Below are 26597 nucleotides of genomic sequence, written 5' to 3'. Positions count from 1 at the left end.
ATAGCCTCTATAATATATGTAAACAGACTATAAAATGTCAAAATTGTTGTTGTTGTTGTTGTTTTCTTGGAAAACTGACTACCACTATGATACAATAATCAATAACTAACTTATTGCATTTACAACTAGGCGAAGTCCAACCAGCCAATGAATGGGATTGTTGGAATGGAATGTTGGCATATTGACAGTTAATTGGACAAATGAATTGAATCGTTCCTCTAAAAGCTGCCCGGTTAGCTAGCTAACAAACACACACTGTAGACAAATTCCCCCAATTCATTATTTTACACAATATCTTATCACACTAGGTCAGACCACTCCCTGACCAAAATGGCCAACAGCCTGTATACCATCATAAGAAGGTTCATATCCATTCTAGTATTCTAATTCTATGGGCTGAAGCACATGAAAGATATATGGTACAGGATAAACGTAGCTCTCCAATCACAGTAGTTTATCAACTCCTGTACAATGGAACATGCATTCTTCGGTTCTGACTGAGGAGAAGCAATATTGCCGCCACACACACATGCTTACGCAGACACACACAAACTGATCAGCCGTAAGGTAGGTAGGAGCTCTGACCGTGTGAACCACCAGTAGGTATCTGTGTGGTTCTCTGATCTATAGGCCACACCCCCCCTCTCTCCCTCTACAACCCTGCATGGACATGGGGTCTGTCTATCCTGTCCACTGACCATGCCCCTAACCTGGGCCCACTCTCCCCTCTTATGGATGGGTGCTTCTCCGCATGTTAAAATGCACAGGGAAAGTGTTGTCTATCCTTTCTTTCTCTTCCATCTCTCCCAACATGCACCTCTTCCTCTGTGGTCCGGGGTTCTGACAGGAGAAGAGGGCGGGACTCCCCCCTGGGTGGCAGGGCTAGCATTACTTCTTCCCCAGCCCATTGGTGGATTTGTTCTTCCCTGAGCTCCGCCCACGCTGCCTGGTGGGAGGAGCCTCACCCTCAGAATGCAGTTCTCCTGCAAAGTTTAAGTTTAGGAGTAAGTTTAGATAAGGTTTAAGTTTAGGATTAAGTTCAGGTTTATTATAACATATTGGTACATATCTAGAAAACACATCAAATGTGATGTCATACAATATAAAACAGTAAAAAGATAGTGTGCGTCCTAAATGGCACCCTATTGCCTATACAGTGCACTAATTTTGACCAGAGCCCTATGGGTAGTGTGCATTGTAGAGGATGCCATTTGAGACACAACCATGATGTCTAAATATACAGACAGTGCACCATCAAAGTCATACACAACAAATAGACATAGCCAAAGAACAGAGTGAGAGAGGGAAAGATTCTCATTGTTTTAATGTTCATATTGTGACATCTCTAATGGACGACACATTTTGATGGTTGAACATAGTTGAAAGTAGGTGTGTTTCCATTGGATAAGAGGCAAGTTCCCCAATCAAACCACTAGAGGTCAGACCACTACCTAACTATATTTACAGTAAACCCTCCCAGTCAACCACTAGGTCAGACCACTACCTAACTGTATTTACAGTAAACTCTCCCAGTCAACCACTAGGTCAGACCACTACCTAACTATATTTAGAGAAAACCCTCCCAGTCAACCACTAGGTCAGACCACTACCTAACTGTTTTACAGTAAACCCTCCCAGTCAACCACTAGGTCAGACCACTACCTAACTGTATTTACAGTAAACTCTCCCAGTCAACCACTAGGTCAGACCACTACCTAACTATATTTAGAGAAAACCCTCCCAGTCAACCACTAGGTCAGACCACTACCTAACTGTTTTACAGTAAACCCTCCCAGTCAACCACTAGGTCAGACCACTACCTAACTGTTTTACAGTAAACCCTCCCAGTCAACCACTAGGTCAGACCACTACCTAACTGTTTTACAGTAAACCCTCCCAGTCAACCACTAGGTCAGACCACTACCTAACTATATTTAGAGAAAACCCTCCCAGTCAACCACTAGGTCAGACCACTACCTAACTGTTTTACAGCAAACCTAACTGTATTTACAGTAAACTCTCCCAGTCAACCACTAGAATTCAGACCACTGCCTAGCTATATTTACAGTAAACTCTCCCAGTCTCAGATTGGATGAAACTCAAGTTACCCAACAATGGGAGGCATAAATAACTAAAAATGGCATATTACATACGAAACCCATTAATAATGACCTGCATGTGTTTAACCCTAGCAGATGAATAGAGACACCATAGTTACCTTGTTCTGTTTAACCCTAGAGGATGAATAGACACCATAGTTACCTTGTTCTGTTTACCCCTAGAGGATGAATAGAGACACCATAGTTACCTTGTTCTGTTTAACCCTAGAGGATGAATAGTCACCATAGTTACCTTGTTCTGTTTACCCCTAGAGGATGAATAGAGACACCATAGTTACCTTGTTCTGTTTAACCCTAGAGGATGAATAGAGACACCATAGTTACCTTGTTCTGTTTAACCCTAGAGGATGAATAGACACCATAGTTACCTTGTTCTGTTTACCCCTAGAGGATGAATAGAGACCATAGTTACCTTGTTCTGTTTACCCCTAGAGGATGAATAGAGACACCATAGTTACCTTGTTCTGTTTACCCCTAGAGGATGAATAGAGACCATAGTTACCTTGTTCTGTTTACCCCTAGAGGATGAATAGAGACCATAGTTACCTTTCCCTTGTTCTGTTTAACCCTAGAGGATGAATAGAGACCATAGTTACCTTGTTCTGTTTAACCCTAGAGGATGAATAGAGACCATAGTTACCTTTCCCTTGTTCTGTTTACCCCTAGAGGATGAATAGACACCATAGTTACCTTGTTCTGTTTAACCCTAGAGGATGAATAGAGACCATAGTTACCTTTCCATTGTTCTGTTTACCCCTAGAGGATGAATAGACACCATAGTTACCTTGTTCTGTTTAACCCTAGAGGATGAATAGAGACACCATAGTTACCTTGTTCTGTTTAACCCTAGAGGATGAATAGAGACACCATAGTTACCTTTCCCTTGTTCTGATAGATAGATAGTTACCTTTCCATTGTTCTGTTTAACCCTAGAGGATGAATAGACACCATAGTTACCTTTCCCTTGTTCTGACACAAAGTCCTCATTGTAGTTGCTGTCCTCACATTCAGAGTAGCTCTGTAAAACACAGGAGGGGTCAGAACAGACATGTCACTGACATAGGGCTGAGAGAACGCTACACAGCCAACAGCCAGCTGATCCAGCCACAGGCAGGAGTCCCAAATGGCATCCTCCCCCCCTATACTGTATAGTGCACTAGAGTCCTGGTGAAAAGTAGTGCACTAGGCTATATAGGGAGTAGGGTGCCATTTGGGACAAAGTCATTGGCGTGAATACAAGGTTAATGATCTACAGATGAAAAGCTGTGACATCCTGTCATGTTCTTTATAGATGAACCACAAGGTCAGATGAACCACAAGGTCATATTCCCTGAAGACTAAACTACACAGTGAGTCAGCTAGTTTATGTTGGAACTCTAAAATCACAGGTGTGGAAACTGCCATTCACAGCACGGTAAACATGAGGGTTAAACAACATTCTACACAAATCATGGTTTCTGTAGAAAAGCTTTCCAGTTGGCTATGAGTACTTCTCAGAGAACTCTCTCAAACCCTCACTCAGAGAACTCTCTCTCAAACCCTCACTCAGAGAACTCCCTCAAAACCTCACTCAGAGAACTCTCTCAAACCCTCACTCAGAGAACTCTCTCAAACCCTCACTCAGAGAACTCCCTCAAACCCTCACTCAGAGAACTCCCTCAAACCCTCACTCAGAGAACTCTCTCAAACCCTCACTCAGAGAACTCCCTCAAACCCTCACTCAGAGAACTCCCTCAAACCCTCACTCAGAGAACTCTCTCAAACCCTCACTCTGGCCCTGGGACTTTAGGCGGCAGCAAACTTGGCTAGGCAAACTGAACGAGTGTGCTCGCATACTCCCTTAAAAAGACCTTCGCTTGAAAAACAGCAATACTACCGTTTGTCCATGTTGAGATGCTGTAGCCAGAGGCTTCAAAATAGTCTGAATTAATCTAAGATAACTCAAGAAATCTGTAATTAATTTAGACGTTTTTGCAGTGACTTTAGTCGCTCAATTAAGCAAACTAAATGAGACGCACAAATATCAACCCCGCCAACAAAAAATAAAATGCTAAGCTCCCCTGTTATTGTAATGGTGAGAGGTTAGCATGTCTTGGGGGTATGATATAAAATGCTAACCTCGCCTGTTATTGTAATGGTGAGAGGTTAGCATGTCTTGGGGGTATGATATAAAATGCTAACCTCCCCCTGTTATTGTAATGGTGAGAGGTTAGCATGTCTTGGTGGTATGATATAAAATGCTAACCTCCCCTGTTATTGTAATGGTGAGAGGTTAGCATGTCTTGGGGGTATGATATAAAATGCTAACCTCCCCTGTTATTGTAATGGTGAGAGGTTAGCATGTCTTGGGGGTATGATATAAAATGCTAACCTCCCCTGTTATTGTAATGGTGAGAGGTTAGCATGTCTTGGGGGTATGATATAAAATGCTATCCTCCCCTGTTATTGTAATGGTGAGAGGTTAGCATGTCTTGGGGGTATGATATAAAATGCTAACCTCCCCTGTTATTGTAATGGTGAGAGGTTAGCATGTCTTGGGGGGGTATGATATAAAATGCTAACCTCCCCTGTTATTGTAATGGTGAGAGGTTAGCATGTCTTGGGGGTATGATATAAAATGCTAACCTCCCCTGTTATTGTAATGGTGAGAGGTTAGCATGTCTTGGGGGTATGATATAAAATGCTAACCTCCCCTGTTATTGTAATGGTGAGAGGTTAGCATGTCTTGGGGGTATGATATAAAATACTAACCTCCCCTGTTATTGTAATGGTGAGAGGTTAGCATGTCTTGGGGGTATGATATTTTTGCGTCCGACTTTCTCACTCATCATTATTTCGACCCGTTCAAGATTATCCGTAATCATGATAGCATCCACATTAATGTAAAAGTGTTTAAAAACATTATATTCTTATTTATAACAATAGTGACTCCAAAATGACACAACACATTATTTACCATACATTTCTATTGGACCCAAAATAATCTGAAACACAACCAAAACAAGCAGCAAATACATCCAGCCAAGTCACAAGCATGAAGTGGTCATTGCATGCTATGAATATGGGACCAAATGCTAAACTTTGGATTACTTTAATACACATAAGTGAATTTGTCCTAATACTTTTGTTTTGTTCCCCTAAAAATGGGTGGGGGGGGGGGGGGGGGGTGTTATGCACAAAAAGTGCTGTACCTATTAAACGATTCACCCGATACAGATGAAAATTCCCTCAAATTAAAGTGCTCGGCACTCTAACCTCATGGCTGACAGTCGGCATTCATGGCTGACAGTCGGCACTCTAACCTCATGGCTGACAGTCGGCAAAATGGCTGACAGTCGGCACTCTAACCTCATGGCTGACAGTCGGCACTCTAACCTCATGGCTGACAGTCGGCACTCTAACCTCATGGCTGACAGTCGGCACTCTAACCTCATGGCTGACAGTCGGCACTCTAACCTCATGGCTGACAGTCGGCACTTTAACCTCATGGCTGACAGTCGGCACTTTAACCTCATGGCTGACAGTCGGCACTTGGCTGACTGTCGGCACCTCATGGCTGACAGTCGGCACTTTAACCTCATGGCTGACAGTCGGCACTTCCAACCTCATTCCAGCTGACAGTAGTTCCAAGACACTACTAGTGCACTTCCAGGGACATGTGTTCTATGACCTGGGATAGTCACAGTTCCAGGGACATGTGTTCTAAATGACCTGGAATAGTCACAGTTCCAGGGACATGTGTTCTAAATGACCTGGGATAGTCACAGTTCCAGGGGACATGTGTTCTAAATGACCTGGGATAGTCACAGTTCCAGGGACATGACATGTGTTCTAAATGACCTGGGAAGTAGTCACAGTTCCAGGGACATGTGTTCTAAACGACCTGGACATAGTCACAGTTCCAGGGACATGTGTTCTAAATGTGTTCGACCTGGGATAGTCACAGTTCCAGGGATAGACAGTTCCAGGGACATGTGTTCTAAACGACCTGGGATAGTCACAGTTCCGGGGACATGTGTGACCTGGGATAGTCACAGTTCCGGGGACATGTGAGACCTGGGATCACAGTTCCGGGGACATGTGTTCTAAATGACCTGGGATAGGTTCCACATGTGTTCTAAATGACCTGTACAGTCACATGTGTTCGACCTGGTGTACAGTTCCAGGGACATGTGTTCTAAACGACCTGGGATAGTCACAGTTCCAGGGACATGTGTTCAGGTACAGTTCCAGGGACATGTGTTCTAAATGACCTGGGATACACAGTTCTGTGTTCTAAATGACCTGGGATAGCACAGTTCCGGGGACATGTGTTCTAAATGACCTCACAGTTCCGCATACCACACCACATCCCATACAGACACAGGGGTGAATGTGTATATGGAGAATGGTTGCAGCAGGACCATCCTGGGAGGTGTAGTTCATATCTAGCCAGGTATGTCAGCATACCTTCTCTTTGAGATTCTGCATACCACACCATCCCATACAGACACAGGAATGTGATCAAGGCACAGTTAAGGCCACAGGCAGTTCAAGGTCACGTTTCAGCTTTATTGTCCTTGAAACAATAGTCAAAACATAAAATACAAAAATATACATAGATCTATGAATACAATGAAATGAAACAATGAAATGAATACACCAACATCAAGTAGTCCCTCATATAGCCAACATGTCAGCCACAAAATGAAAGGCCTTTTAGCTGTAAACACACTGACATTCCATAGATAAAGCAGTACTAGGACAACTACAGCCCTGGTACGTTATCCTGTCACCATCTAATACTAGGACAACTACAGCCCTGGTACGTTATCCTGTCACCATCTAATACTAGGACAACTACAGCCCTGGTACGTTATCCTGTCACCATCTAATACTAGGCCAACTACAGCCCTGGTACATTATCCTGTCATCATCTAATACTAGGACAACTACAGCCCTGGTAGGTTATCCTGTCACCATCTAATACTAGGACAACTACAGCCCTGGTAGGTTATCCTGTCACCATCTAATACCAAATACTAGGACAACTACAGCCCTGGTACGTTATCCTGTCATCATCTAATACTAGGACAACTACAGCCCTGGTACGTTATCCTGTCACCATCTAATACTAGGACAACTACAGCCCTGGTACGTTATCCTGTCATCATCTAATACTAGGACAACTACAGCCCTGGTACGTTATCCTGTCACCATCTAATACTAGGACAACTACAGCCCTGGTACGTTATCCTGTCACCATCTAATACTAGGACAACTACAGCCCTGGTACGTTATCCTGTCACCATCTAATACTAGGACAACTACAGCCCTGGTACGTTATCCTGTCATCATCTAATACTAGGACAACTACAGCCCTGGTACGTTATCCTGTCACCATCTAATACTAGGACAACTACAGCCCTGGTACGTTATCCTGTCACCATCTAATACTAGGACAACTACAGCCCTGGTACGTTATCCTGTCACCATCTAATACTAGGACAACTACAGCCCTGGTACGTTATCCTGTCATCATCTAATACTAGGACAACTACAGCCCTGGTAGGTTATCCTGTCATCATCTAATACCAAATACTAGGACAACTACAGCCCTGGTACGTTATCCTGTCACCATCTAATACTAGGACAACTACAGCCCTGGTACGTTATCCTGTCATCATCTAATACTAGGACAACTACAGCCCTGGTACATTATCCTGTCATCATCTAATACTAGGACAACTACAGCCCTGGTACGTTATCCTGTCATCACCTAATACTAGGACAACTACAGCCCTGGTAGGTTATCCTGTCATCATCTAATACTAGGACAACTACAGCCCTGGTACATTATCCTGTCACCATCTAATACTAGGACAACTACAGCCCTGGTACGTTATCCTGTCACCATCTAATACTAGGACAACTACAGCCCTGGTACGTTGGTCCAACAGTCACATGATCTTAACGATGACCAAGCTATTTATGGTACATTAACTATGACAAAAAACAGACTGGTCTGCTAACATAAATAGTGATATGTACTTTTAGAGACCTGAACAACTGTTTGGAGACTAGTTTTACTATGTACATAAACAAACCACTTGAACATGACAGCTGTGTGGAGACTGGTATGTTTATGTACACAGTAATACTACTTGAACATGACAGCTGTGTGGAGACTGGTATGTTTATGTACACAGTAATACTACTTGAACATGACAGCTGTGTGGAGACTGGTATGTTTATGTGCACAGTAATACTACTTGAACATGACAGCTGTGTGGAGACTGGTATGTTTATGTGCACAGTAATACTACTTGAACATGACAGCTGTGTGGAGACTGGTATGTTTATGTACACAGTAATACTACTTGAACATGACAGCTGTGTGGAGACTGGTATGTTTATGTGCACAGTAATACTACTTGAACATGACAGCTGTGTGGAGACTGGTATGTTTATTTACACAGTAATACTACTTGAACATGACAGCTGTGTGGAGACTGGTATGTTTATGTACACAGTAATACTACTTGAACATGACAGCTGTGTGGAGACCATTCTTACCACACACACCAGCCACAGCAGCACATAGAGGACCTGGGTCTTGGAGAACAGCTCCATTCCAAACTTTACACACGCCAAGGCCTCCAGGAACGCTATGGCCCTGTGATGTCAACAGAGATCCACACACACACACAGACGTCACACACTACAGCTAAGGCTGCTGGGTAATCAGACAGCTATAGCTGTGTCCCAAATGGCTCCCTATTCCCTCCATGGTGGATAACCTGGTCTAAAGTAGTGCACTATAAAGGGAATAGGGTAGCTGTTGGGATGCACCCTATGACACCTGTCACCAGGCTGGGTGGTGACATGACAGAGTGAGGGAGAGGAGGGTGAGGGGTGAGCGAGGCAGAGAGGTTAGCTGAGGCCCATAGAAACATGAAACCAGTCCATCTACATGGTCAGATGTTAACATTGCCAACAGCCTTTACTCTAGTGGGAGCTGGAGGGAATAAGCAACATATTCAGACCCCTGCTAAGCGCTAACCAAAATAAACAGACTGACAACAGTACACATGCCACATGCACAATGCAAACATGGATAGACAGAATATTAATGGAATATAATGGGGGGGGTTATAAAATCACATTTCACAAATGTTGTCTACGAAAGTTTCTAAGATCCCTTATTACCCTGAACATGGGAACCACTAGAATACACACAGAGGGTAGAGCGTACGACCCCTTATTACCCTGAACATGGGAACCACTAGAATACACACAGAGGGTAGAGCGTACGACCCCTTATTACCCTGAACATGGGAACCACTAGAATACACCCAGAGGGTAGAGCGTACGACCCCTTATTACCCTGAACATGGGAATCACTAGAATACACAGAGGGTAGAGCGTACAACCCCTTATTACCCTGAACATGGGAACCACTAGAATACACACAGAGGGTAGAGCGTACGACCCAGTACATCACTGGGGCCAAGCTTCCTGCCATCCAGGACCTTTATACTAGGCGTTGTCAGAGGAAGGCCCCAAAAGCATTTCACAGTAAAGTCAACACTTGTTGTATTCAGCATTTCACGGTAAGGTTGTTGTATTCGGTGCATGTGCCAAATAAAGTTTGATTTGATTGAGAGAAGTGTATGTATATCTAATCATAAATAACAGTCAGAATACACACTGACTTAGTGATTCCAGTATTATAGAGTATTCTACCCTACACACTCCTACCCCATGTGTCTTAGTAATGACTTTCATACGGCCAGTCTTTAATACTCAGGGTTTAGCTGGGGGACAACGGAGGCCATTGTTCTGTAGTGCTTCACTGCCAGACTGTCTGTGTGTGTGTGTGTGACTGTGTGTGTACAGCCCTAACCAGCTAGTTTCTCAGTCCTACACGCTGTAGAAGGTCCGTTAACACTAGCCTCCATCTCCCATGTCTTCACCCTAACCAGCTAGTTTCTCAGTCCTCCACGCTGTAGAAGGTCCGTTAACACTAGCCTCCATCTCCCAGTCTTCACCTTCACACTGCTACAGTTTACATACAAACACACAGCCCAACGGTACAAACACACAGCCCAACGGTACAAACACACAGCCCAACGGTACAAACACACAGCCCAACGGTACAAACACACAGCCCAACGGTACAAATACACGGCCCAACGGTACAACTACACAGCCCAACGGTAGAAACCACACCGTCAAAGAGCTCTGTTCAGTTGTTGACTGAAGGTAAATCATCGACCTGACGGCTGGCTACTGCAGTAAATGTGTATTGTAGTTTAATGGTGTAGATGGCAGACAGCAGAGTAAACAGCTGTATCTCCTCAGACATCTACTGTCGTCATGGTAGTAGCTAATGAAATAACACTCACCCAAACACCCAGCACTGTGTCCCAACACGCTTACACTGTGTGTCTGTGAGGTAGGCATAGTACTGCCTGAAAAACACGGAGAAAACACCACCACAGGTCAGGACAAACACAGGATGTGAAGGCAGACATGTGAACCAGTTTACCACAGACAGAGAGCTGACCTCTCATAGCCATTAACTCTAGACATGTTGGACAAACACTGACGGTCTGACTGAGGAGTTTTCTGAAGACTGGTGCAGAAGGGGTGCAAATTGGGAGAGAAGGGGGAACAGAGGACAGAGAGGGGGTGACAGAGGAGAGAGAGGGAAGGGAACAGAGGAGAGAGGGAACAGAGAGAACAGAGGAGAGAGTGGGGGAGAACAGAGGAGAGAGGGGGGGACAGAGGACAGAGGAGAGAGGGGGAAGGGAACAGAGGAGAGGGGGGAAGGGAACAGAGGAGAGAGGGGGAAGGGAACAGAGGAGAGAGGGGGGGAGAACAGAGGAGAGAGGGGGGGAGAACAGAGGAGAGAGGGGGGGAGAACAGGGAGAGAGGGGGGGAGAACAGAGGAGAGAGTCGAGGAGAGGGGGGGGGGAACAGAGGAGAGGGGGGGAACAGAGGAGAGAGTCAGAGGAGAGAGGGGGGGAGAACAGAGGAGAGAGTCGGGAGGGGGGGGAGAACAGAGGAGAGAGGGGGGGAGAACAGAGGAGAGAGGGGGGAGAACAGAGGAGAGAGTCGGGGGAGAACAGAGGAGAGAGTCGGGGGAGGACAGAGGAGAGGAGGAGAGAGGGGGGAGGACAGAGGAGAGGAGAACAGAGGGGGGGAGAACAGAGGAGAGAGTCGGGGGAGAACAGAGGAGAGAGTCGGGGGAGAACAGAGGAGAGAGTCGGGGGAGAACAGAGGAGAGAGTCGGGGGAGAACAGAGGAGAGAGTCGGGGGAGAACAGAGGAGAGAGTCGGGGGAGAACAGAGGAGAGAGTCGGGGGAGAACAGAGGAGAGAGTCGGGGGAGAACAGAGGAGAGAGTCGGGGGAGAACAGAGGAGAGAGTCGGGGGAGAACAGAGGAGAGAGTCGGGGGAGAACAGAGGAGAGAGTCGGGGGAGAACAGAGGAGAGAGTCGGGGAGAACAGAGGAGAGAGTCGGGGAGAACAGAGGAGAGAGTCGGGGAGAACAGAGGAGAGAGGGGGGGAGAGATCAGCCCAGGTGAGGGGTGAGGTTCCTACCTCACGGTGGGAGCTGTGATGATGCCGATGAAGAGGATCCGACACCAGCTGAGGGCGTGGCACGCCGGGAACACAAATATGTGCTTCAGGAAGAATGTGTTCAACTCTGTCAGCTATGGAGAAACAGAGAGAGTTATCACAGACACCATCACAAAGCCACCCCCTACACAGGGCACTACAGAGGGCTCTAATCACACTGAATACAGCTACTAATTATTTGATTTTTTTGTAATTTAACTAGGGAAGTCAGTTAAGAACAAATTCATATTTACAATGACGGCCTAGGAACATTGGGTTAACTGCCTGTTCAGGGGCAGAATGACAGATGTTTACCTTGTCAGCTCTGGGATTTGATCTAGCAACCTTTTGGTTACTGGCCCAATGCTCTAACAACCAGGCTACCTGCCACCTCAACTAACTCCTCCCTCTCGCTCTACCTCCCAAATGAGGAAGTAGAATACATAGCCTAGCTATGCAATACAGTGAACCTGAACCATGTCAACATTTGGACCCACTCACAGTTTGACCCTGCACTTCTCATCATCCACAGTACAGCATAATGAAGAGAGTGTATCCAGACTGTCTCAAAACGCTGTCATTTGGCTCTGAGCCTGTGTGTGTGTGTGTGTGTGTGTGTGTGTCTCAGTGTAGAGATAGGCTCAGGGCCAAATAAGACTGTCTAGAGGCCCTCTGGATAGAAAGCAGCTAAACTGTAGCTACTACTGAGGACTCTCTCTCTCTACCTTCACTCTCCCCTTCTCCCTACTCACCCACCCCTCCACTCTCACCCCCCACCCCTCTTCAAGCTCCTCTCAAAGAGTGGGTAATTACTATTTCAAGCCCCCAGAGTGTTGGGAACGGGAGACAGAGGGAGAGGGAGGGAGAGGGGAGAGACTAGTCCATTTCAAGAGAAGCTGCTCAGCTTTTCATCACCATGGCAGCCAGTATTGAGGATAAGGGGGGGTGAAGGAGTATTGGCAGCTATGGTGGGCTCTCTGGCTGGGACCTGGTTTTGCCACAGTGTTCACATGATGGAAAGCACTGGAACTTATTGAAGTTCACCATCTTTCCATCCACCCCACGGTGGTGGGGCGCTGTCCCCCGTTGTCCAACCAGTCACATCATTTAAGTAATGAGATTTCAATAAGAACACACCAGGCAGAATCCACATAAACACTCCCATATATACACTCCCATCTATACAGTACCATCTATACAGTACAGTACCATCTATACAGTACCATCTATACAGTACAGTACCATCTATACAGTACCATCTATACAGTACCATCTATACAGTACAGTACCATCTATACAGTACCATCTATACAGTACCGTATCATCTATACAGTACCATCTATACAGTACCGTATCATCTATACAGTACCGTATCTATACAGTAGTACATTCTATACAGTACAGTATCTATACAGTAGTACAGTATCTATACAGTAGTACCATCTATACAGTACCATCATACAGTACCATCTATACAGTGCCATCTATACAGTAGTACCATCTATACAGTACAGTACCATCTATACAGTACCATCTATACAGTACAGTACCATATATACAGTACCATCTATACAGTACAGTACCATCTATACAGTACCATCTATACAGTACAGTACCATCTATACAGTACCATCTATACAGTACAGTACCATCTATACAGTACCATCTATACAGTACAGTACCATCTATACAGTACCATCTATACAGTACCATCTATACAGTACCATCTATACAGTACCATCTATACAGTACAGTATCATCTATACCGTACCATCTATACAGTACAGTACCATCTATACAGTACCATCTATACAGTACCGTACCATCTATACAGTACCGTACCATCTATACAGTACCATCTATACAGTACAGTATCATCTTTACCGTACCATCTATACAGTACAGTATCATCTTTACCGTACCATCTATACAGTACAGTATCATCTTTACCGTACCATCTATACAGTACAGTATCATCTTTACCGTACAGTATCATCTATACAGTACCATCTATACCGTACCGTACCATCTATACAGTACCGTGCCATCTATACAGTACCGTGCCATCTATACAGTACAGTACCATCTATACAGTACAGTACCATCTATACAGTACCATCTATACAGTACAGTACCATCTATACAGTACAGTATCATCTATACAGTACCATCTATACCGTACCGTACCATCTATACAGTACCGTGCCATCTATACAGTACCGTGCCATCTATACAGTACCGTGCCAACTATACAGTACCATCTATACAGTACCATCTATACAGTACCATCTACACAATACAGTACCATCTATACAGTACATCATCATCTATACAGTACCATCTATACCGTACCATCTATACCGTACCATCTATACAGCACAGTATCATCTATACCGTACCATCTATACAGTACCATCTATACAGTACAGTACCATCTATACAGTACCATCTATACAGTACAGTATCATCTATACAGTACCATCTATACAGTACCATCTATACAGTACAGTACCATCTATACAGTACCATCTATACCGTACCGTACCATCTATACAGTACCGTGCCATCTATACAGTACCGTGCCATCTATACAGTACCGTGCCAACTATACAGTACCATCTATACAGTACCATCTATACAGTACCATCTACACAATACAGTACCATCTATACAGTACATCATCATCTATACAGTACCATCTATACCGTACCATCTATACCGTACCATCTATACAGCACAGTATCATCTATACCGTACCATCTATACAGTACCATCTATACAGTACAGTACCATCTATACAGTACCATCTATACAGTACAGTATCATCTATACAGTACCATCTATACAGTACCATCTATACAGTACAGTACCATCTATACAGTACCATCTATACAGTACCATCTATACAGCACAGTATCATCTATACAGTACAGTACCATCTATACAGTACCATCTATACAGTACCATCTATACAGTACCATCTATACAGTACCATCTATACAGTACCATCTAAACAGCACAGTATCATCTATACAGTACCATCTATACAGTACCATCTATACAGTACCATCTATACAGTATCATCTATACAGTACCAGTACAGTACCATCTATACAGTACCAACTATACAGTACATTATCATCTATACCGTACCATCTATACAGTACAGTATCATCTATACAGTACCATCTATACAGTACCATCTATACAGTACCATCTATACAGTACCATCTATACAGTACCAGTACAGTACCATCTATACAGTACCATCTATACAGTACATTATCATCTATACCGTACCATCTATACAGTACAGTATCATCTATACAGTACCAGTACAGTACCATCTATACAGTACCATCTATACAGTACCATCTATACAGTACCATCTATACAGTACCATCTATACAGTACCAGTACAGTACCATCTATACAGTACCATCTATACAGTACAGTACCATCTATACAGTACAGTACCATCTATACAGTACAGTACCATCTATACAGTACAGTACCATCTATACAGTACCATCTATACAGTACCATCTATACAGTACCATCTATACAGTACCATCTATACAGTACCATCTATACAGTACAGTACCATCTATACAGTACAGTACCATCTATACAGTACAGTACCATCTATACAGTACCATCTATACAGTACCATCTATACAGTACCATCTATACAGTACCATCTATACAGTACCAGTACAGTACCATCTATACAGTACCATCTATACAGTACCAGTACAGTACCATCTATACAGTAACATCTATACAGTACCATCTATACAGTACCAGTACAGTAACATCTATACAGTACCATCTATACAGTACCATCTATACAGTACCAGTACAGTACCATCTATACAGTACAGTATCATCTATACAGTACCAGTACAGTAACATCTATACAGTACCAGTACAGTAACATCTATACAGTACCATCTATTCAGTACCATCTATACAGTACCATCTATACAGTACCATCTATACAGTACCATCTATACAGTACAGTATCATCTATACAGTACCAGTACAGTATCATCTATACAGTACCAGTACAGTAACATCTATACAGTACCATCTATACAGTACCATCTATACAGTACCATCTATACAGTACCATCTATACAGTACCAGTACAGTACCATCTATACAGTACCATCTATACAGTACCATCTATACAGTACCATCTATACAGTACCATCTATACAGTACAGTACCATCTATACAGTACCATCTATACAGTACCATCTATACAGTACAGTACCATCTATACAGTACCATCTATACAGTACCATCTATACAGTACCATCTATACAGTACCAGTACAGTACCATCTATACAGTACCATCTATACAGTACCATCTATACAGTACCATCTATACAGTACAGTACCATCTATACAGTACCATCTATACAGTACAGTACCATCTATACAGTACCATCTATACAGTACCATCTATACAGTACCAGTACAGTACCATCTATACAGTACCATCTATACAGTACCATCTATACAGTACCATCTATACAGTACCATCTATACAGTACAGTACCATCTATACAGTACCATCTATACAGTACCAGTACAGTACCATCTATACAGTACCATCTATACAGTACCATCTATACAGTACCAGTACAGTACCATCTATACAGTACAGTACCATCTGTACAGTACCATCTGTACAGTACCATCTATACAGTACCATCTATACAGTACCATCTATACAGTACCAGTACAGTACCATCTATACAGTACCATCTATACAGTACCATCTATACAGTACCATCTATACAGTACCAGTCAGTAGTTTGAACACATCTACTCATTCCAGGGTTTTTCTTTATTTGTACTATTTTCTACATTGTAGAATAATAGTGAAGACTTCAAAACTATGAAATAACACCTACGGAATCATGTAGTAAGTATTTTATATTTGAAATTCTTCAAGGTAGCCACTTTTTGCCTTGACAGATTTGCATTCTACAATTTAGAAAATAGTTTTAAAAAAGAAACCCTGGAATGAGTAGGTGTGTCCCAACTTCTGACTGGGAGTGTATAGATGGGAGTGTATAGATGATACTGTACTGTATAGATGGGAGTGTATAGATGGGAGTGTACTGTATAGATGGGAGTGTATAGGTGGGAGTGTATAGGTGGGAGTGTATAGGTGGGAGTGTATAGATGGGAGTGTATAGATGGGAGTGTATAGATGAGAGTGTATATGGGGATTCTGCCTGGCATGTTCTTATTGAAATCTCATTACCTAAAGAGTGAGAAACTAGCCGGATGACATGTGACTGGGTGGACAGTTTCTGGACGGGGGACAGCGCCCCACCACACCGTGGGGTGGATGGAAAGATGGTGAAGCACTGAATAAACTCCAGTGCTTTCCATCATTAACCCAGGGTCATATTCATTAGGGAACACCGTAGCAAAACGATTTCATATACCTCGTGCTAACAGCTAACCCCTGTCAGGCCAGAACTCCCCGTATACCTCGTGCTAACAGCTAACCCCTGTCAGGCCAGAACTCCCCAAATACCTAGTGCTAACAGCTAACCCCTGTCAGGCCAGAACTCCCCGTATACCTAGTGCTAACAGCTAACCCCTGTCAGGCCAGAACTCCCCGTATACCTAGTGCTAACAGCTAACCCCTGTCAGGCCAGAACTCCCCATATACCTAGTGCTAACAGCTAACCCCTGTCAGGCCAGAACTCCCCATATACCTAGTGCTAACAGCTAACCCCTGTCAGGCCAGAACTCCCCATATACCTAGTGCTAACAGCTAACCCCTGTCAGGCCAGAACTCCCCATATACCTAGTGCTAACAGCTAACCCCTGTCAGGCCAGAACTCCCCATATACCTAGTGCTAACAGCTAACCCCTGTCAGGCCAGAACTCCCCATATACCTAGTGCTAACAGCTAACCCCTGTCAGGCCAGAACTCCCCATATACCTAGTGCTAACAGCTAACCCCTGTCAGGCCAGAACTCCCCATATACCTAGTGCTAACAGCTAACCCCTGTCAGGCCAGAACTCCCCATATACCTAGTGCTAACAGCTAACCCCTGTCAGGCCAGAACTCCCCATATACAGTGCCTTGCGAAAGTATTCGGCCCCCTTAAACTTTGCGACCTTTTGCCACATTTCAGGCTTCAAACATAAAGATATAAAACTGTATTTTTTTGTGAAGAATCAACAACAAGTGGGACACAATCATGAAGTGGAACGACATTTATTGGATATTTCAAACTTTTTTAACAAATTAAAAACTGAAAAATTGGGTGTGCAAAATTATTCAGCCCCCTTAAGTTAATAGTTTTTAGCGCCACCTTTTGCTCCGATTACAGCTGTAAGTCGCTTGGGGTATGTCTCTATCAGTTTTGCACATCGAGAGACTGACATTTTTTCCCATTCCTCCTTGCAAAACAGCTCGAGCTCAGTGAGGTTGGATGGAGAGCATTTGTGAACAGCAGTTTTCAGTTCTTTCCACAGATTCTCGATTGGATTCAGGTCTGGACTTTGACTTGGCCATTCTAACACCTGGGTATGTTTATTTTTGAACCATTCCATTGTAGATTTTGCTTTATGTTTTGGATCATTGTCTTGTTGGAAGTCAAATCTCTGTCCCAGTCTCAGGTCTTTTGCAGACTCCATCAGGTTTTCTTCCAGAATGGTCCTGTATTTGGCTCCATCCATCTTCCCATCAATTTTAACCATCTTCCCTGTCCCTGCTGAAGAAAAGCAGGCCCAAACCATGATGCTGCCACCACCATGTTTGACAGTGGGGATGGTGTGTTCAGCTGTGTTGCTTTTACGCCAAACATAACGTTTCGCATTGTTGCCAAAAGGTTCAATTTTGGTTTCATCTGACCAGAGCACCTTCTTCCACATGTTTGGTGTGTCTCCCAGGTGGCTTGTGGCAAACTTTAAACGACACTTTTTATGGATATCTTTAAGAAATAGCTTTCTTCTTGCCACTCTTCCATAAAGGCCAGATTTGTGCAATATACGACTGATTGTTGTCCTATGGACAGAGTCTCCCACCTCAGCTGTAGATCTCTGCAGTTCATCCAGAGTGATCATGGGCCTCTTGGCTGCATCTCTGATCAGTCTTCTCCTTGTATGAGCTGAAAGTTTAGAGGGACGGCCAGGTCTTGGTAGATTTGCAGTGGTCTGATACTCCTTCCATTTCAATATTATCGCTTGCACAGTGCTCCTTGGGATGTTTAAAGCTTAGGAAATCTTTTTGTATCCAAATCCGGCTTTAAACTTCTTCACAACAGTATCTCGGACCTGCCTGGTGTGTTCCTTGTTCTTCATGATGCTCTCTGCGCTTTTAACGGACCTCTGAGACTATCACAGTGCAGGTGCATTTATACGGAGACTTGATTACACACAGGTGGATTGTATTTATCATCATTAGTCATTTAGGTCAACATTGGATCATTCAGAGATCCTCACTGAACTTCTGGAGAGAGTTTGCTGCACTGAAAGTAAAGGGGCTGAATAATTTTGCACGCCCAATTTTTCAAGTTTTTGATTTGTTAAAAAAAGTTTGAAATATCCAATAAATGTCGTTCCACTTCATGATTGTGTCCCACTTGTTGTTGCTTCTTCACAAAAAAATACAGTTTTATATCTTTATGTTTGAAGCCTGAAATGTGGCAAAAGGTCGCAAAGTTCAAGGGGGCCGAATACTTTCGCAAGGCACTGTACCTAGTGCTAACAGCTAACCCCTGTCAGGCCAGAACTCCCATATACCTAGTGCTAACAGCTAACCCCTGTCAGGCCAGAATACCCCACATACCTAGTGCTAACAGCTAACCCCTGTCAGGCCAGAACTCCCCATATACCTAGTGCTAACAGCTAATCCCTGTCAGGCCAGAATTCCCCACATACCTAATGCTAACCACTAAACCCTGTCAGGCCAGAACTCCCCATATACCTCGTGCTAACAGCTAACCCCTGTCAGGCCAGAACTCCCCGTATACCTCGTGCTAACAGCTAACCCCTGTCAGGCAAGAACTCCCCGTATACCTCGTGCTAACAGCTAACCCCTGTCAGGCCAGAACTCTGCATATACCTCATGCTAACAGCTAACCCCTGTCAGGCCAGAACTCTGCATATACCTCGTGCTAACAGCTAACCCCTGTCAGGCCAGATCTCCCCGTATACCTAGTGCTAACAGCTAACCCCTGTCAGGCCAGAACTCCCCATATACCTCGTGCTAACAGCTAACCCCTGTCAGGCCAGAACTCCCCATATACCTAGTGCTGTCAGGTCAGATAGACTTTGACCAGGGCCCTAAAGTAGTGCACTATAGGGTGTTATTGGACATGGGTGTATTAGAAATAGAATGACAGTTGTACGTTTGAAACCAGGAACATACCTGCCAGATGATCATGAAGAGGTAGACCCCGGTGACGCGCTGCAGGGAAGACTTGGGGTCAAACCAGCGGACGTAGGTCCAGCTAGCCGGGGTGAACTGGAGCGCAGCACGTTTGATCTTCCCTGTCGTGGTGTGGATGTCCCTGGACAGGTAGAGACACACACACACGGCAGAAGAGTTAACAAGGCTTGTGAATAGACATTCAATAAGATAAGTAACACACAGCTAACTATGAAAACAATGCCATTACATAAATCATTCAAGGCCATCTCGTTACCGGGCAACGGGCCTGATAATACTAAACGAAAGCTAAACTGTAAGTGCCTCTGGATCAGAAAGTCTGATAAATGACTAAAAAAGGTCAATGTAAAAATGTAGGAAGTCAATTTCCATACGGTTTTGTTTCTGAGACGTGAACAAATGTCACTCAATTCCCTAGAGAAAGTAAGTAGCCTTGTATGAGCCAGAAGCAGATCTCCTGTTTAGGTAGCGCGAGGCAGCTTGACCAACAAGTACACCCCCTGGACAGGACGCTATTGCAGAGCCCCATGGGGCCTGGTCAAAAGAACTGCTCTTTACAGGGAAAAGGGTGCCAATTGTGACACAGCCAGTAAAGCGAGGGAGGGAGGGGACCTACATGCTGGAGGCCCAGTGGTAGGGCTAGGAGGACCTACATGCTGGAGGCCCAGTGGTAGGGCTAGGAGGACCTACATGCTGGAGGCCCAGTGGTAGGGCTAGGAGGACCTACATGCTGGAGGCCCAGTGGTAGGGCTAGGAGGACCTACACTACAGAGCCAAAAGTATGTGGACACCCCTTCATATTAGCAGGTTCGGCATTTTCAGCTACACCCGTTTGCTGACCTGTATATAAAATCTAGCATACAGCCATGCAATCTCCATAGACACACATTGGCAGTAGAATAGCCCGTACTGAAGAGCTCAGTGACTATCAACGTGGCACCGTCATAAGATGCCACCTTTCCAACAAGTCAGTTCATCACATTTTTGCCCTGCTAGAGCTGCCCCGGTCAACTGTAAGAGCTGTTATTGTGAAGTGGAAACATCTAGGAGCAACAACAGCTCAGTCGTGAAGTGGTAGGCCACACAAGCTCACAGAACAGGACCGCCGAGTGCTGAAGCGCATAAAAATTGTCTGTCCTCGGTTTCAACACTGACAACGAGTTCCAAACTGCCTCTGGAAGCAACGTCAGCACAAGAACTGTTCGTCGCGAGCTTCCTGAAATGGGTTTCCATGGCCGAGCTGCCGCACACAAACCTAAGATCACCATGCGCAATGCCAAGCTTCGGCTAGAGTGGTGTAAGGCGATCCACCATTGGACTCTGGAAAAGTGGAAACGTGTTCTCTGGAGTGATGAATCACCACGCTTCACCATCTGGCAGTAAGATGGAAGAATCTGGGTTTCACAGAATAATGGTCTGGGTCTGTTTTTTTATGGTTCGGGCTAGGCCTCTTAGTTCCAGTGAAGGGAAATCTTAAAGCTACAGCATACAATAAAATGCTAGATGACTCTGTGCTACTAACTTTGTGGCAAACGTTTGGGAACGGCCCTTTCCTGTTTCAGCAACGGCCCCGACCCCACTAATGCTCATGGCTGAATGGAAGCAAGTCCCCACAGCAATGTTCCAACATCTAGTGGAAAGCCTTCTCAGAATTGTGGAGGCTGTTATTTGCAGAAAAGGGGGAGGGGGGCGCTAACTAAATTTTTATGCCCATGATTTTGGAATGAGATGTTTGATGAGTAGGTGTCCATATACTTTTGTGTACATGGTGGAGGCCCAGTGGTAGGGTTAGGGTTATGGGTAGCTGCTGGATGGAGGCCCAGTGATAGGGTTAGGGTTATGGGTACCTACTTGATGGAGGCCCAGTGATAGGGTTATGGGTACCTGCTTGATGGAGGCCCAGTGGTAGGGTTATGGGTACCTACTTGATGGATGCCCAATGACAGGGTTATGGGTACCTGCTTGATGGAGGCCCAGTAGTAGGGTTATGGGTACCTACTTGATGGAGGCCCAGTAGTAGGGTTATGGGGTACCTACTTGATGGAGGCCCAGTGGTAGGTCCTCATCTCCAGGAAGCGACAGACAGTCATACCCATCCAGATGCCTCCTCCATTACACAACAGGATGTCCAGGATCAGCTGGTCCCACCAGCACTCAGCAAAGTTAGGCAGCAGGTGCATGAAGAACAGCTGAGGAGGAGAGGATGAGGAGGGGGAAAATAGGGAGAGGAAGAGTAATAATTTATACCTCTCCTAAACTCCTTCTCTGACACTCTCCTAACCAAATGTTCTGACATTTGGTGTGTGTGTATTCGTGCTTTGGGGTGTTTGTGTACCTCAGTGAGCTCCCAGGTGATGCTGATGGTCCAACAGAGGCCGTAGCTGCGGATGAGCAGGGCCTTCATGCCCCAGCCCCAGAAGTGACTGAAGGCAAATATGTCAAAGTGGCTCAGGATTCGCTCCCAGGTGATCACGTGACAGTTCACTGCATACTCCTACAAGCAGAGCACAGCGGCCAGAGACGACATCAACACTAGCCAATCAGAACAAGAGCATGAGGAAGTGAGTGTTGGTGCTAGAAGAGGGCTGTATCCTGTTTCTCCACCCTTTTCCCCCAAAGTGTGGACTTGCACACTTCCCATCATGGATTAAAAGCATTGGATTGGTGTAAGTATTGGCTGGAGGGAGTTTCACAATTGTTAAAAGGCATGCCGGGAAGTGTGCACCTCAGGTGGAGAATCAGGAAGTAGCCGAGGTCAATGTGCTAACCAAGAGACTGATAGCTAAGAGATCAGAAACTGACAGTAAAGAAAGTGTGCGTCCCAAATGGCACTCTATTCCCCTATTATAGTGCACTACTTTTGACCACGGGGCTCTAGTGAAAAGTAGTGCACTCCATAGGGAACAGGGTGAGTTGGGAAGCAACCAGAGACTGATAGGAGAGCAAGGCTGCTGCTTACTCACCATGATGTCAGCCTCCCGGGTGGCGTAGCGCAGGTTGGGGTCCAGCCAGTACATGACGTTCTTCACCTGCTCCCAGTTTAGGAAGATGATGAACACCAGGAACAGGAAGTACAGCACACTCAGACCTGACCATAAAAGGGAGATGTCAGATCACCAGGAACAGGAAGTACAGCACACTCAGACCTGACCATAAAAGGGAGATGTCAGATTAGGCAGAATCTCATTCAATCAGGGCTGAACTGGTTTCAGCAATTTAGAAAGCCCTTTTTACATCAACAGTTGTCAGAAAGTAGGCCTAAACCCCAAAGAGCAACTGAAGCCGAAGCACAGTGGCCAGGAAACACTCCCTAGAAGGAAGGAACCTATAAAGAAACCTAGAGAGATTACCAACTCTCATGAATTGGGTGGATAATTCATGGTTAAACTCATTCAAAGTGAACTGGAATGGTAGCTAGGCCTATACAAAAAAAGGGATTGTTATATTTGTCACTTACCGAAAACTATTCGCCATATCGCCGGATGTGGTCTGGTAAATGGTCCTAGAGAGAGAAGTGTCAAAATATTGAATCAACAACTTCATCCACACTTAAGAGTTCCAAGGCTGGTGTACAATGACACGTAGAGATGTCTGACACGTAGAGATGTCTGACACGTAGAGATGTCTGACACGTAGAGATGTCTGACACGTAGAGATGTCTGACACGTAGAGATGTCTGACACGTAGAACGTTTTATGAACACAGACAACAGTCACCCTCGAAGCATCGTTACCCACCAAGCCACGGCCCTTGCAGAGTAAGGGAAACAACTACTTCATCTCAGAGCGAGTGACATCACCGTTTCAAACGCTACTACCACGCACTAGCTAGCCATTTCACAGCGGTTACACTAGCACCCTATTCCCTATATAGTGCACTACTTTTGACCAGAGCCCAGGTCTGAAGTAGTGCACTATATAGGGGAAAAAGGTGCCATTTGATGTCAGAAGCAACTTGGACAACCTTGTCCTTACCGTTAGGGAAGGCCAGAACACTGATGACCAGGAAGAAGGAGAGGACCAGGATGAGGCCCACCCACAAGTTGGCGTCTTCGTTTGTCTCATCCCTAACATAACAAAAAGGCAAGGATTATTAACACAAACCAAAACCAGCATTATGACATTTCAGAGTCAGTGAGATGAAAACAGTTCTAAAACTGATGCACTGATTGGACAGGTGGGTTTGAAACCCAAATTCTACTCCCACCTCTGTCCCCACATAGCCTGCTGTACAGTGCTCTCCTTCAATCACACTTATGAAAGACCAGTGAGAGGGCTGAAATGATATTATAATTCACTCATCAGTGCTGGTTGACCTACTCCTGACACCCCCCCCATTCCATTTGGTTATTGAGGATAAACCACTCTTGATGAGAGCAGCAGATAAGGGATATGTCCCTAATGGCACCCCATTCCACATAGTGAAATACTTTTGACCAGGGCGCTATATGGAATAGGATGCCATTTGGACACAGCCAAGCTGTACATCATGGGCTGCGTTCAGTACGCAAAAACGTAGTGGAAACGGTGCTGTACGAACGACAAGTTGAAAACCGGGAGAGGTTGGGTTGCGAGTTCAAAATGCACCGCTCTCCTTTAAATACGTAACTCGTTGCTTCAACCACAGCCTGCCACACCCAACAAACGGCGCAAAGGTACCTCAAAGACTGTTCAAGAACGTTCAATGCAAACGGTTCCGCAACGTAGCAAATGTTCAATCGAACTGAACGCACCCATGATGTAAGAAACGGCTAGATGCATCTTGCAGATAAAAATGGACCACCAGGAACAAGGAAGGGAGATCCTTCCCCACCGTATAGAAAAGATACAAACGTGGCACGTTGTCACAATGTAGCTACAAATTGCAAATAATCAGTCCACTTGCTACATCGAAACCAAACAAATATTCTCCTTCATTAGAGACGAGAGCGAGGAGCCAGATGGTCAGTCCCGCACCAGAGAACTTAAGCTAGCTAACTACTTCATCGAAAGGCCTTAGTTACACATGTCAATAGTCGGAAATACTAGCGAACGTAATTACTTTTTGACTGCATAAACAAACACTTAGCTGCTCTGGCAGTTGGCCCAGTCAATATCGTTAGCATATAGCTAGCTAGTGTTAACTACCGGTAGTTAACTGGCTAGGCACTCTACTTACCTTGTAAATGCGAAATACATCAAGCTGAGCACTGTGCATGTTAACAGTGTTATTGTGTGCGGCTTATAGAAAAAGTCCAGTGTAATATCCTCCACTTGCTGCTCGTTGATCATACGGAAATGCATCCTGTAGTTCACATCATCTTTGCCTATAGTCCGCGATTCGTACCCATATCCGGACGCCATAATTGCGGGAGCGTGACCAGAGGAATCCGCTTCACCTCCTGCGGGCTCCTTTAGATTGACATTTAGACGTTCAGCGAAATTAATGATTCATGTTGTCCACTAGTAAAGACCAGACGCTCGTCCGTTAAATATGTGCGCAACAGCACAACCTAAAGAAAAACAGAGTCAAGAATGAACTGCTGCCTTCTTGCGAGTGCGAACATCACGGGTTAACTGAAACGTTTTAGGGGAAAATAAACTCTCGATTTTTTGATTGGTTTGTAAGTCTAGGGGAGTGCCACTATGGAAAGTCGAAGGGTTCAGTTTATGAGATCAGTCACGCGCTATTTTCTTAACGTTTGTAAACCACCAAGGCAAACCCACATAAATAGAATGGATTATATTTCTATGGGTAAACCAAGGTCAGTTCCACACCGCGTGAGGTTATTTACGTTCATGGCACAGGAGGGTAAAGAGTAATATGAATATTTTCCAACCACAAGCATTGATGTCATGAGTGTCCTAACCTACATTATTCCTAACCTACATTAGTTATCTGAAAAGTGGGAGAGATCGTCGTCAAATCACTGCATTATGAAAATGCATTAGTAAAATGGATATCATTATCATTCTCTGTAAGGGCTTCACATAATGTATGAAAAACCATCAGTATGGACATTATAATAATAGAATAGAACATAATGGAATAAAACAACGTTATTCTACTGTCCACTAAGTCTGGGAATCGCCAGGGATGTCACGATTAGATATTATCACGATAACTTTGGTGCGAACACCCAGAACAATGATTTGGTGTAGAGGTGCTGACTAAGTGCAAAGAAACTGTAAGCTATAAAAACAAAGAAAGATAGTCACACTCTATATATAAAACTCCCAGTCATTTATCGGGTAAAACACCAACGTTTTGGTCACCCTGAAGAAGGCACAGTGAGGCAGAAACGTTGGTGTTTTACCCAATACATTACTGTGAATTTATACATAGAATGTGTGACTCTCTCTGTTTATTTTCATACCAAACATATTGCTCACCATATGCTGTTGTCTGTGATACAATATGTCTGTACCATGTTTTGTGCTGCTACCATGTTGTGTTGCCACC

The 26597-nt window shown here is 44.5% G+C and overlaps 1 protein-coding gene across 1 annotated transcript; it reads right to left on the bottom strand.

Annotated features, from left to right (window-relative positions):
* Positions 1-357: 357 nt before the first annotated feature.
* On the bottom strand, positions 358-25600 carry LOC139419530 (phosphatidylserine synthase 1-like). The gene is made up of 11 exons (XM_071169495.1): positions 25314-25600; positions 24131-24222; positions 23614-23658; positions 23120-23244; positions 22492-22650; positions 22194-22345; positions 20136-20277; positions 11707-11819; positions 10508-10573; positions 3078-3138; positions 358-983 (listed from the first exon to the last, which is right to left on the bottom strand). The coding sequence occupies exons 1-11, from the start codon at positions 25496-25498 to the stop codon at positions 780-782; spliced, it is 1344 nt and encodes a 447-aa protein (XP_071025596.1). The 5' UTR covers positions 25499-25600; the 3' UTR covers positions 358-779.
* Between the last annotated feature and the right edge of the window lie 997 nt (positions 25601-26597).

Source organism: Oncorhynchus clarkii, chromosome 2 (genome assembly GCF_045791955.1).
Source record: "Oncorhynchus clarkii lewisi isolate Uvic-CL-2024 chromosome 2, UVic_Ocla_1.0, whole genome shotgun sequence".
Taxonomy (NCBI): Eukaryota; Metazoa; Chordata; class Actinopteri; order Salmoniformes; family Salmonidae; genus Oncorhynchus; species Oncorhynchus clarkii.
The sequence above is the reverse complement of the archived record's forward strand: the minus strand, read 5'-3'. Positions and strand labels throughout refer to the sequence as shown.

Bases quoted from the DNA above. Each gene is read 5' to 3' on its own strand.
- LOC139419530 (XM_071169495.1), bottom strand. From the start codon at position 25,498: ATGGCGTCCGGATATGGGTACGAATCGCGGACTATAGGCAAAGATGAT. The intron at 22,346-22,491 runs GTACACAAACAC...TCTCCTCCTCAG, and splicing joins TCACCTGGGAGCTCACTGAG to CTGTTCTTCATGCACCTGCT. The intron at 20,278-22,193 runs GTAGGTACCCCA...CTACCTGTCCAG, and splicing joins TACCACTGGGCCTCCATCAA to GGACATCCACACCACGACAG.